The sequence below is a fragment of the Branchiostoma belcheri genome, unplaced genomic scaffold, assembly GCF_001625305.1.
Source record: "Branchiostoma belcheri isolate BF01 breed outbred unplaced genomic scaffold, Haploidv18h27 scaffold19, whole genome shotgun sequence".
NCBI lineage: Eukaryota > Metazoa > Chordata > Leptocardii > Amphioxiformes > Branchiostomatidae > Branchiostoma > Branchiostoma belcheri.
The window spans coordinates 2,316,000-2,329,875 of record NW_017803379.1 but is presented as its reverse complement, the minus strand read 5'-3'; the positions used below and the strand labels follow the sequence as shown (position 1 = coordinate 2,329,875).

Sequence of the window (13,876 nt, the reverse complement as noted above, 5' to 3'; positions counted from 1 at the left end):
TTAACGGCCCGTGGAGGTCTGTAAACTTGGCACTGCGATTTGTTTGCTTCACAACATTGCTCCATCGTCAGGTGGTGTAACGACTGCCATCAAACTCCCGCGAGGAGACGGGTGCAGAGTTACTTACTACAGGAGCTGTACCGGGGCTTAATGGCCCTTACTTCATCAGCATCAAATGATCCATGATCAAATCAAGGGATTTATCGCTTGCTATTAGGCAGAAGACTATTTTTCGAAACAACCAATCACATTTATGTGCCACCTCTGTACCCCCCACACCCCAGTTTTCTGACCATGCAAACTTTGAACCTTTCAATTTGTTTTCAAATATTAAAGTTCTTTCTACCACTAAGATGTTCACATGTAAGTAACGTACGGAGTAACATTCTAAATATTTTGGTCATTATTTATATGGTTATGATAAGAAAAGTATTATACACAAAAAAGTTTCTGGCTTGTGAAATTTCAATTGTAACGTTTACAACTGTTACATTACACGGTAATGCAGATTTGAACTGTCTTCTCTTCACAAAGGCGATTACAACAAACATAATTGCCCGTCTCTCTGGGACATCCACAATAAAGCTATTGGCACCAAATTGACGTTCGTTGCTTTTAATGGTCCTACATTAATGCAACTAATCAATACCTGTGGGCCCTTTCCAAGTCTGTGGTTAAATTTTACTCCCAAGGGACCCCGACCCCTACGTCAGTGACTGAGTACCAAATCACTAAAAAGGCTCTCAAAGGGCACAGTCACAGGCAAAAATGTGACATTCTCCGTGCTGTAACACAAACGAAGGGACTTTGGTAATTGGCAGCGACAGCCTAATGGTGTTTGGGACTGACAGAGTCAATAAAATTGTAACACGGACCATCCTGCATGGCGCTTACAGAAAGCAGTCCCAATGACACGGTCCGTCCGTCGTTCCCAGTCATCAAGCTCTTGTCCCCAGGGCACCATTACACATCTCAACAGGGGGGAAACGTCCAAGTGCGTTGAGTGTTACTGGGCGGGGTTGATATGAACAGAGACTAGTCAGCTAATTTTAATGTATGCCCTATCTTATCTCCCCACATGGAGTAATCAGGGAATAATTGGGAGCACATCGTGGGTTGGATGTGAAGGTTATTTTGTGATAACACCTGACGATGGTCTTATTGTCTCTGCCCCATGAATATAAAAGTTTGTTTATCTCACTCCTTTTCTAAACATGAGGAATGTCGACAGGCCCACAGCATATACAGCTAATGTACATGTAAGGGAGATGGAGGGGGGGGGGTGACGTTATAAATCTGGTGGCAACTTGAACGACATTTTCTTCAACCACTCGTAATGCATTTAGCTTTGTTCGATCTTAGTTCTAGTATGCCAAACGCAAGTCTCTGTACTTTTGTCTAGTCGATAAGGAATCTATATCTATCTATAATTTCTATAATTGATTGGCAAATTCACCCCTAAATACTTACAGAACACTGCAAGTCTAGTAAAAAAAACAGAAAACACAATCAGACATCCAGGAGACAACTTTTTTCAGCGACCACACCGTAACTACTGACTTATAAGATGTGTGAGTTGAAGAATAGAACTACACATGGAGCGACGTTCATGTCCATTTCACATGCGGAATATTCATCTCTCCTCTTCTTTGTCTCCCCCAGGCGAGACATCCTTCTTCCTGACTTCCATCTTAAGGTGCTTTGGAGGTAACAGCCCCGTTACAAGGAGCCCGCCACACATATCTATTGCAAGTGAATGGGTCTTGGTGCGCGCTACCGACAAGGCTCCATTTGTCACAGCGGCGGTATCTGAAGCAAGAAGCAATGTCATACATCACGAGGATGGCACTTTAATGCGCTAGAAGACAGACGTGTATTATCTCCATTGCCATGCAGGTTCAGCAAAGCAGGCATGGGTCTCATAAGTAACGGGAGAGAAACCTGGATTACCGAAAGGATTCAAGACCAAAAGCCACGCATTGGTCATCCTCAAAAATCATCAGATGTAGAACTGTAAACTCGGAAGGTTCCGTATTTGACTCCCGTAAGAAAAGATGTAGTTACTATCGCTTTCAAATTTATTAGCACGTATTCCATCGCAAACGTATCGTAGAGCGGGCAAAGTCAGAGATGGATGACGGTTTGTAACTAAAGGGTTATGGATGATATCAATTATCAATCATTATACCCCATAAAAACATCACCATCCTTCAGAGCCTTTTACTCCGTTTTAGGCTATGACAACCCATCATTCCACGTTTGCAGCTCCCATAACTCAGCAGCATTTGTGGGGGTGTGATCAGCAACATAAGCCGGTGTAATACGCCGAGGGGCGGTTATACGCACTGATTTATACGGATTCAAATACATAATCATCTATATCTAAAGAAAGCATCGATCTGACGTCATTTGCACAGTACATCCCTTTTCCAATTCTGCCTTCTACTGCAGTTTTACGAGCAATTGTAAGGCAGAGTGCGTCTAATAGCGTACGTGTAGGTTTCAAGATGAAGTTTAGTGGAGAAATCCTTCAACTCAAGTCCTCAGAGATAAACATTCCAATACAACATCACGTGGAAACTTTTCTACCTGACCGCCGCGCAAACTGCTCTGCTTAGGCTTAACGAAAGCACCACAAACCCACTCACCTGCTCCTAATGCTGCTCGGGAGGTTGTCTGCTATCAGAAAAGCCCTTCCACCCGCCTGCTCGGGTTCGGGAGACGACTAGGATATCAGGGAAAACCCTCCTGTACCGCTTCTAAAGCCAGCTGAGGCAAACTACCCTGCTTTCTGAAAACCCTCCCAAAGCCTGCCAACAAACCCCTACGTGTCGCTCACGAAGTCCTAAGCAGGCTACCTGGCGGTGAGAAGAAATCATCTCCTATGTCTTTTTTTTTTGGGGGGGGGGAGATAACTACCTAGGTGTGCCTAGCATATAGCCTTCCCAAAGCCTGCTCCTGGAGGCTACCTCACCTGGCTATCAGTACTCCCTTCCACGCGGCTCCTAAAGCCTGTGAGCCAGGCTAGCGGAACAACAAGACGCAATTAAGGTACGCCGCAGACTGCCGCAGTACGGAGTGGCGCCATTGTCTGCTGCTCACCGGTGCATCACCTCCAGGCTTAGGAGCGGCTCAGCTTTTTATTGGTTTTGAGTTAAAGTTTATGGATAGAAGTTAATGAAGTGCAGGGAGATTCCCGGCATAATATCAAAATGATGAGGAATCTAAGGAAAGGTAGGGTTAATACAGACCGGCGAAACGTGGAATCCCAACGTAAGAAGGACTAGAATTATAGAGTCAGCCCGAATCGGCCGTAAAAGCTGCCTGTAAGAGCATTTTGAAGCATTACATTGCGGAACAAAGAAGTGACATTCGACACTGATCCGTAGAAAATAGGAGAAAATGTTGCTGTCTGCACCAATACGAACGTTTCAGGCTGAGTTGGTGAAGTTTTTATGGAGTGATTACATTTCACCGGCCATATGGCAACCAACACTACCACTCTTTACTACAATGATCCATCTGCGGTGTTCATCAATATCACCCAACACCTCATCTAGTACTGTCAGGAGTTTCTGCAGAAAAATGAAAGTGAAGATAAACGTGTCGACGAACTACAATTGCTCTGAGGTAATGGATACATCCAACAGTACCTACTGTCTGTAATAGTCATTTGTTACTACTGCCGACGAAATGCTGTCGGAATGACCAATGTCTTTGGCGAGTCTGCCCATTGCTGAGATGAAGAAGCAGCTGCAGAGAGTGAACCCTACAGGTGGTATGACTAATTCAAGTAGTTTGTGACGCCAGATAGGTGTGATGCTTGGGGGTCCCCGCGGGCTTTGCCAGCCATGTTCCACTTCAAAGCGCTAAATGATGTTTTCAACTCAGAGGAAGTTCTGAAAGACAGTGAAATGCGTGATTTGGCCTTCTAATAAGGCAATTAAGTTCGCTGACTGGCGAGTATTGATTAAGAAGTTTTATACATTCGTTGGGCAGCGCCGAAGATGGCAAGCAAAATAAAACTTACTAGGCAGGTGTGTTGGAGACTTGGGTTGTTTCAATACGACTGGAATGCCCAGGTTTGGCCCTAAAGTCTGCCGCTTACAGTACACTACACCAAACATAGGGCACCCGCACTGAACGTAGCCTCCATATCAGGCTTCATGACTGGCAGTTTCATTGGTTTATCACGTGCTATTTTATGGTTCCATCGGGTATCTGCCAGCCGTCCAGAAGCCTGCTATCTGGAGGCTACTCAGACGGTGAAATATTACCTTAAACAGGAAGCCGATCACGTATCAGACCTTCAGAACAGACCTGCGATCGCTGACATTAACGTACGAATTATGCAGGCTTAGCCTAAGACCCGAATGTAACCCTTTTGCCCGGAAGGTAAGCTTGTTAACCACAGGGCGAGCATGGTCACCACGCGCAGCTGGGCGGTGGAAACCCTTCGAAAGTTATGCTGTAACACCGTGGCTGTAATAGGGGCTATCCTAATGTATTTCAAGCTGACTACCAGACGACAAATTTCTTTTGAGTGGGTACAACTACATATAGCAGGGCGACACACTGCGACACTGCTGGTGGTTATGCTACCTCCTCCCACACTGAATGTGCAATCACATAAGACGATCACATTTAGTTTCTTGACTGAAAGGTTCTTGCCGAACGTCTTGTAGCCCGCGTCTTCTCTGCTCCTCCGCTACGCGCTTAATACATGTACGTGACCATTAGTTCTTTGTCACCCCGTGCTAAACACCATATGACAACCGTGCAGCCCACACACCTCATCCCGTGTGTACACACCCGGACAGCGGCCAGGCACACCACGGTCTTTTACCTATCTGTATTCACGGGTAGCAACGCGAGTATCTTATCCCAATTTCTTGCTTGAACGGCCAGGATTGATTAAATCCACTCAATCCAATTTGCAGGCGGACGCCTGGGCCCTCCTCCCTGACCAAAACCCGCACGCTGCCGGTGGACGTGATGTTGACTTGGCGGACGGTTAAAACGGCATTTCCTCTGATGTTCTACAGGGAAAATCCTAATGGAGACCCAGCAGTGCAGTAGGGGCAAATGAACTGCGCGCCACGAGTTTACGGCATGTGAGGAAGACAGAGAACCGGGAGAAACAAAGGGCGCCTGCAGAGTGAGAATTGTATATTGGATAGATATAAACTAATGCTCATATCAGTCAGCATCGCGCTAGGCGCGCTCTCTCTGAATTCAACCTAATGGCCCTACAAGAACTTTCATTTCATCAGGACCTTCCCGATGCCCTCCCATTCCCACGATACGGCCAGCATTTGTCTCCACTCAGAACCCACCGTCTCCATCAAGCGGACCCAGACCAAGGCATCGATAAGCTACCGTGGACCAATAAACTGGTTTGTGATGCATGCGATTCTGATAGTGTCGGGCTATAGGTCAGCAAATCTCATCAATGGCCATCCTGGACTGTTTCCAATCAAATGTATGAAATTATAGCCCTTGTGGAATGGTCCGGGTGGATTCGGGAAACTAAGACGTGATGAGAGGATTGCATAACAAGGAAAAAAACGTTTCCAACGGACGAACGAACCGTTCATTGATATGCCTGGACCGTGGCGATAGCCTTGGGTGCGGGTTTATCTGTACCGTGCAGAGCGTGTCCAATGGCCACCCCAAAGGGTTTAAATTTCTGCGTGACATCATTTTCGCGGCCATGAAGAATCGAAAGATAAGACAAGTTCTGGGTAAGCAAAATGCCAAAAGTTGATGGAGATACGGCCTCTCCATCCTCAATCATTTTATGGCAGAACTACGAAACCAAAGAGGTTCGGCAAATCGTCACTCCGCCTCGGATTGTGTGTGACGAAAAGCCATGCACCGTAATTTACCGCAATACCGCCCTTTTTAATGTACTGATACGAAGCACATTAACGGTATATAGACATGTCCCAAAAGACGTAGAGTACCGACGAACAGTCCCTATCTGCCGGGTCTGACGGCCCACGCTTGCTTTTTGGGTGTCCCTGACTCTCGGAAGCATTGCTGAAATAAGCAACAAATGGGCAGCCCGGAAGGCTGGGCTGAAAACGGATGGCTACTTTCTTGGGACTGACACGACTGCTGTGCAATCAAAGGCGCAAGTCGGTACACATCGCTGCCCCAGTCGCTATCGTCTTGGAGAGGTTGTCTAATGAATACTTGTTAGGCCTGGTGTGTGGATTCACACCGTTTAGCGCTCGCTGTTAGTGGGAGGAGACACACGACAAACCGCGGATCAACAGATGCTGTGCGGGATAGTTGCCCGCTGTGCCCGTGGGCCCGCATCGGTGTGTGGGCGGAGGTTTGAAACACGACTCAAGCCTCCAGCTTTTACTGTGCAAAACTACATGATAGTAAAACTTTGTTCGCAATAAAATGTGGAATGGATACACGATGAGGTCTGGCTGGTGAGAGGGAAGAGTGACAAGATTTTGATTGCGAAGCAGACGCGTCTGCGTGAAATCAATAAAAACGGCATTGCACTTGAACTTTGTTATCCGTAAAGGCATCCGAGGAAATGACAGTTTCTTTGTACAAATCTAGTTAGATGTATAACACGATCAATGCTTATCTTCTCAACATTTCCGTTGTTAGAATAACAATTGACTTATCATACAAGCAAGGCCGCTCTTTTCATCACTATAGACACCATTCAGAATTCTTTTATACATCTCAATTTTTGCGGTAATTCAGGGAGAAACCAAAATAGAGACGGGGAGGTGGAGGCCAGGGGGTGTATAACCTATAAAGAGGCATATGGGTGATAAATTTCCTCACTAACACAAGAAGCTGTTCAGAAGATTCACCCGACGGAAGGACTACCGAAATGGATTGGTATTCAAGACAGCGTTCATCTGTTTTCAGAGTTTTAAGAACGTGTGATCCTAATCCGGGCTCAATGTAAGCAATTACGTCTTCTTTGGTCATGATTAACGGTAGACTCCGGTCTAATAGATAAGAGTCAACGTTACCGGCAGCTTCTAACAAATTTGTTATCACAATCAGCAACAATCAGGGTGATTCATGACTTGGTTGGCAAGCAGGATCCGGGCACAGTTTGATCTCCAGAGTGCCAAAGTCTTGTCGATTTGAGACCCCAACAAAACAACAGATAAGTATCGTTTTCACGCCAGTTTTGAATGATTTTTTCCTGACGTTCTTATAGAAGAAGCAACATCAGAATCCCTTGAGATCTCGACCCTATAGTCTGCTTCTAAGAGCATTGAAATGTTCATTTGTTTATGAAATTGACTGACCCTTAACTTCATCATGTCAGAGTTCTGATTAGCAGACATAGGTATAGAAAACGGCCTTGCCAATGACAGAAATCCAATGACAGAAATGTAAAAGAAATCGAACACTAACTGGCAAGACATGAACTTTTCCCACCAAAAAAATGCGAGGTGATATCATGGAGGTAAAAAGATGGTGATATTCAACAGGATGTTTGGTCAAGATGGAGGGCACAGGGTGAATGACGTCACAATCCTATTTTCCGCCATTTTGAACATGGTGTGGAGGAGAATCGATTGGTGAATGTTGCGCGGATTATCACATGACGTCAGCTGAATTCATCAATTCTACCCTCCACCGTTCAATTTGACCCTCGTTACTTCCCTATTCACCATGTTAAGCAACACTCCCGACATTTAGTTAACTTGGCATTGCCTGATTAATACTGCACTTCTGTGTGCCATTTATATCCTTGGAAGGGTCGAGATTGGTTTCTGATTCGCATGCTGCAACATTTAACACACTTAGAAAACGCTATTTCATGTCGAGTCCTGTGCAATCAGACTTTGATCTGGGTCAAGGATTTTCAAAAATCACCCTCTAAGTTTGGAGAAACATAATTGATCTTCTATAGAGTCCCAACAGGCAACACAGCCATGCCCCAAACCAGCAACTTTCAATTGAAGGAGGTCTTTTGTAGGTTAAGCCTCTCTCAAGGGTATGATTAACAAACGGGAATTCAACTATGACGGAGCAACAACGGCAATTTCAACATCAAGTTCTGAGGTCTCAGAGGAAGGAGCGATTTATCATTTTGGCAGCTACATAGCAAATACTACATACATGAGACCTGCATGACCAAATCTTGCAACACAACGCTCTGACTAACTCACAATTTTATTGCCAGCAAGCAACTTTTACAATCAGAAAGTCACTTTATGTTTATGCCACATGTAGAGACACACTACTTCTAGCTGCTGACATTTTGCAGTAACATCGTTTATGGCAAGCAGTTGTAAAAGTACTCCTATAAACCAGTCTGGAAAATAAAACCATGGGGAGCTGACGCTTTTGTTGACTACATTCATTATTCACAGAAATATGCAACATACTGCACTTTGGACAACAAACACGTCTGGAACTAGACAGACAGATGGAAAATTCCTAAGGACAGAGTGCAGGTTGAAATGCAACTGCCACTCAGTGGTTAGTAGTTGGATAAATCCGCATGGATTGCCTAATAATAAATTGCTTCTGAAACTAATCATTACACAATGATATTTTCATTAGCAGCCTGGATGCACATGGCGTGGTCGGAAAATCAAAATGGAATCAACTTGGCAAAATTGGGGATTTCTGCCATCAAAATCCAATTAATCTAAAGCATGATTGAGGAAAATAATACCTGCTTGATTAGCTGCACTAGGAAATAATTTGGAAGCGGGGAGTCACGTCATAGTGCTCCCTCGTGTCACTGCATTTTCCCTGGGATATTGATGAGAATATAATTACTCCCACCGACAAAACTTATAATCATGCCAACAACTAAGGTATAAAGAATGGGGTCACAGTTTCCTCAATGTCACCAATTCATCATTTTATTATGAAATACGATTTTAGTTTTATTTGGAGTGGTAGGAGAAATGGTAAGTCCTTTTGCTAGCCATGACAGCAGGAAGCAATCATGCAAATTGTTACACCAATCTGTTTATAAGTAAACAACAGGTGCCACTGTTTTGACTCTACCCCTTTCGGGATACATACAGTAACCTCCTTCAGACTGAGATTTGCAGAAGTTATTGCTTGCTTCTGTACTTCAATTTGTTTATCAAGTCCTCTTGAAAATGTTATGTAACCGTCATGTCAACTGAAGGGATTATATTTTCACTTAACAACTTGTACAAGAACCATAAGAGACACAAGCAGAATGCAACATCCGCATATTATTGATGTAATGAAGCCTATATTAAATAGCAAGACTGAACAGGGAATACCCAGGATACAGTAATGCCGTGAACAGAAGCTAGAAGCACATTCACAGCAGGTATGACCACAGGTGTAACAAATGCGCATAGTGAGCGACAGGTAGGAATTTAACTACAGCAGCACTGACTTAGCCATTACCAACACCTGCCAATTTTCTAAGTGTTTCGTGGAAAAAGAGTCTTCTTCCTGGAAAAGAAATTGACATATTGGACAGCTGATTTTGCTGATTGACGCACACACCTACAAATGGAAAAATTCCAACATGTTTGAAGTAAAGATTGCTATTTTTAGACCAGCATCCTGTTCCCTGCCTTCAGAGAATTCGAAGGCATGCAATATGGACAGTGCTGATTGGACAAGGCCGCGGTGGGGGCTTTTGCGTCTTTCCGCAATCCATTTGACTGGTCAAGAGACAGACAGATGGTCGGATGTAAATCACCCTCCATCATCATTTAGAGCACCCTGACATTCAGGTCAGCTATCCCACCATGCATGGTGTGGCCTGAAAAATTCATGCCCAGCCCCATCTATTTTTCATGACTGGCGGTGTGATGGAATGTTTCAGCCCACCCTGAACTTGTGAATGAAAGGGTGGGAGGGACCTGATCAGTGACAGGGATTCCAGCAAACCAAGGAGGTTCTCTTTTAAACCTCCTTGAGCAAACCAAACATTTATGGAGAGAAACATAACATGGCCGCAGTTAACAGGTACATATGTATTGGCTCAATGGAATATATATCTAGTCACATGTGTAGACCAGAATGTGTTAGATAATTACAGTGTACCTTTAAGAAACTGATAGGATCCCAATGCAAAATCATCAGTATATTGTGCGTGGAAAATGGCTTATAAACTGTGTGGTACCATATCAACTGGGAAAACCAAATTATTCTTGAAGTTACTTCAAGAAGCACTAAAATTTCTTCATCATGTTCATCATGCATAACATGACTTAGGAAAAATGTTAGTTTTCATGAAATCCCCCCAGTTCAAATGGACCATTCCTTGACTCCAGGTACCCTGTCCTTCTGCCATGGCAATGACCAATCGGCCTAAATGTCCATGTCCCCATATCCCTCGGTATCAAATGCCGAGTTATAAAATCTGTGATGGAATATTTGATGACCAAACATTTCCAATCCTTTGCGACACTTGATCTTTATTGTTATAGCTTATAACATCAATTATTAGTCCCAGTCTGATCCTTGTGAATTATTGATTGGCAAATAGAAGTTCAGCAATGGCCTCAAAGGTTGTAACTCATACACACCCGCCAGGGCTAACTCTTGGCAATAAAAGGTAAGCTGCTTAAAATAGATTGCCTTTGGTCATCATTTTTATTTCTAACCACAGTTTTGTGGGAGGGGCTCTGAGGCAATGACCGGAAATTGTGAAAAGTCAGTGCATAGTGCATACACAAAACACATGTTTAACTTTACATTTGTTTATAAGAGTTCTGGAAGAATGGAAAATATAACTCATCTTGCACAAATTTCGCTATATCAATTTAAAATGATATAAAAACATTCCGTGTACACTTTACATGAGGCTTCGGATCTGAATTAAGACATTTCATGGAAAATCAAGAGGATTCTTCAGATACACTGCTTGGCCTTGAATATACCTCAGATGTCCCTTGCCACATTTTCATTAGTCTGAACTGCCACTGACTTTGGTCTTTCACAGGAATTGATTGGAGACAAAGCTGTAGTCCTGTACTGTCATTTATTGAATTATTCACGTCCACCTTGCTGGAGGATTTGATAATGACATCTACAGTGCACCTGTCTATGATTAATATAACTAGTGTGCCAACTGACGTTTGTATCACTGCAAATCACACTGTCCCTCTTAAAAGTGTCATTAACTTGTACAGGAAAAATTTAAGTCCTTGATGTAGTGTATTATATATATAGTTTTATTATTACTCTTATATATAAATCTAGATTGGCACTAGAAATATTTGGCATCAGTTGAGATGTGAAATGTAAGTAATAAAGCCAAAGGCTGGTGGCATGCCAACTGTCTGCAATTTCCTGGTATTATAAATTTTCACTCATAAAATATTTCATCAACAAAATGGATTGTCCTGCTGCCCTGATAGTAATACCTGATCTATTATGCAATGGAATGTTTTCAAAGAATTTTCGTAAGCTGCATTTCTATTTATTTCATTTTATCCCAGGTATGAAAAATTTAAAGCATACTTTTCTTATAGTATTGCAAAAGTCACACTGAAATTTATCTACTAGGCAAGTATTTCAAACAAGTTGCAAAAGATATTTACCAGTGGTAATCTAAAACCAAATTTTATGTGTGGTGTATTACAGGATTACCAGTAGCTTTACTGATACACAGTTTACCAAAACATGATGATAACCTGTTTAAAAACAATCATGTGATTAAATTTTTCTCAAAGGTAAAAGATGTAAAAATGATGAGTTTTGTACCAGGAACCTCCTTGTTTATACTATTTCCCTTTCTTTCCTTGGGAGGTTTTTCCCTGTGATGCTACCCTCCCCCACATCTCCCACATGGTAGCTCCCGGGATGAGCACCCAGAGGCCATTGGGAATGATGAAGAGGAAAACCAGCTCCAGCCAGTTGGTGGTCCCTAACATGGCGACATCGCTCATAGGGGGGACGTACATGAGCAGGTATAGAACCGTCTTCCAGAACGTCATGGTTTGAACCACCAGAGTAGCCAGGACGGTGCGGCTGGATGACTTGGAATTCTGCAGAAGACAGAGTGAAGGGAAAACGATTATATAATCAATAAAATTTTCATGACTTGACAATAAATCTTGAGATTTCGTAATGAAATATATTTTTTTTGTCACTTGCAATATGAATGAGAAGAACCGATATGTAATAAAAGCTTATTTTAACAAAACACATCAAAGCTTAAAAAAAAACTCCCTAAATTCCTATACCAACCCATGGTTTAACCGGAAGAACCAAAATGCCACCAAGCATGTGGAAATCTCCTGACAGATGAGCAAGATGGAACGTCTGATTCTGGTTATAAACACTGATAGATGGACACCAGTAGGAAATCAGTGGCATCACAACAGTCATCCGTCATTCCTTATTGATTTAGTGAGGGTCGGTATGACAGGAGGCAATCTTGCAGGCATTGTCTGGAGAATTGTCCAGCTCAGCAGCTTTCTTCCTTCCGGTAAAGGCTGTCCATTTATCATACCACCTCATGTAGTCGTTAGAGATGGATTTTTCTCACTTCTAATTATTCTTCTTACAGCAATTTCACAACATAGCTTCTTATTACATCAACTTCACAACACATGTAAAGACTATGCTGATATTTCTCAGTATGGATTAGAATAAGAAAGAAAGAAGCCTACAGTTGCATCCATCACTATTATAAGAAGCACCTCCCAGAAGACAACAAGCAACTTCTGGTGGCAAAATCCTGCCTCTACAAGAATATTGACAGCAGAGACAACCTGTGCTGATATATGATGTGCTTGTTGCTATCAAAATCCAGGAAACATATCTCATATTGGACAATCATATTCCGTCCAATGGGCTCAAAATACTTTTTCTGCATACATGCACTGGTGCAGGTAATATTCGCAATTACCTGCACCAGACAAATTTTACCTGCACCATTCAGACTTTAAGAAGTATGCATCATATCAAATACAGAAACCATTGCCTTTATTTCTTTAAACTACAAATGTGTTAGCAGCCCATGCAGTAAATAAAAATCCACATATACTCTTGGACCAGTGCACGTAAGATGCAGGTAGCCATCAGAAATAGCTGCACGGCCTCAATTGTCGCTAAGGACATATGCAAGGTTGAAGAGAGCTTTTAAACCTCTAAGTCTTTGAGTATTTCCAGCCCTGCTCCAGGTGACCAATGATAATGAGGAGGACTGGGGTAAATGAAGTGTGGGGCGGGGAGTGGTACATGGCCTGATTCTGTCTCTCCCCTCCAACAAACCTGTGTTTAGATATTGATTTTTATCCCGCCTGCATAGAGGGGTACTTTTCATCCCAGATGGGAAAAGGAGATGAGACAAACCTGTTGTTTCGTCACCCAGGAAACTTTATTAAGAGCAATTTCTTTCAATAACTTTCATTTATTTGAATGTCCTCCCACAAGAATACATGGGAATCAAAACAGTGGCACGTATAATTTAGAAATTCCCTGCTGAATTCCGATACAATGAAAATACAATGGACAATGTTAAAAATTATTACTAGTATGTTTTAAGACAAATGTAAACGTAATGTAAATGCAAAACTGCTGCCAAAAGTCACATCAGCTGTGCTTTAGGAAGTTAAAGTCGAGGCATCAGCATTTTCCTTTTTTTCTTATTAACTTAACAATAGGAAAAGCATAAACTTTATGACATCCACTCCCAATAATGTCATATTTTTGGGCAATCAATATTAAATGCATATGGTATTCAAGAAACTAGAGATAAGCAGATTCGCTCACCTATGATTTGATAACATGATGATATCAAATCGTATAGAAGTTCTTGGAGCGTATTACAATCTGGATAAAGTTCTGGTATTTACCCAAAATCAATGTTTGTGGGATGGTAATATTGACAAGTCGGTCTGTGCAATTGGAGTGGACCCAATGT

At 42.6% G+C, this 13,876-nt stretch overlaps 1 protein-coding gene across 1 annotated transcript in view; it reads right to left on the bottom strand.

Annotated features, from left to right (window-relative positions):
- Window positions 1-10,965: 10,965 nt before the first annotated feature.
- The window catches only part of LOC109468014 (emopamil-binding protein-like), a 63,765-nt gene continuing 60,854 nt past the window's right edge, over window positions 10,966-13,876 (bottom strand). Inside the window, exon 4 of the mRNA XM_019766217.1 lies at window positions 10,966-11,993. Within this exon, the coding sequence (XP_019621776.1) occupies window positions 11,730-11,993 (264 nt within the window). The 3' untranslated portion in view covers window positions 10,966-11,729. The remainder of the gene's footprint in view (window positions 11,994-13,876) is intronic.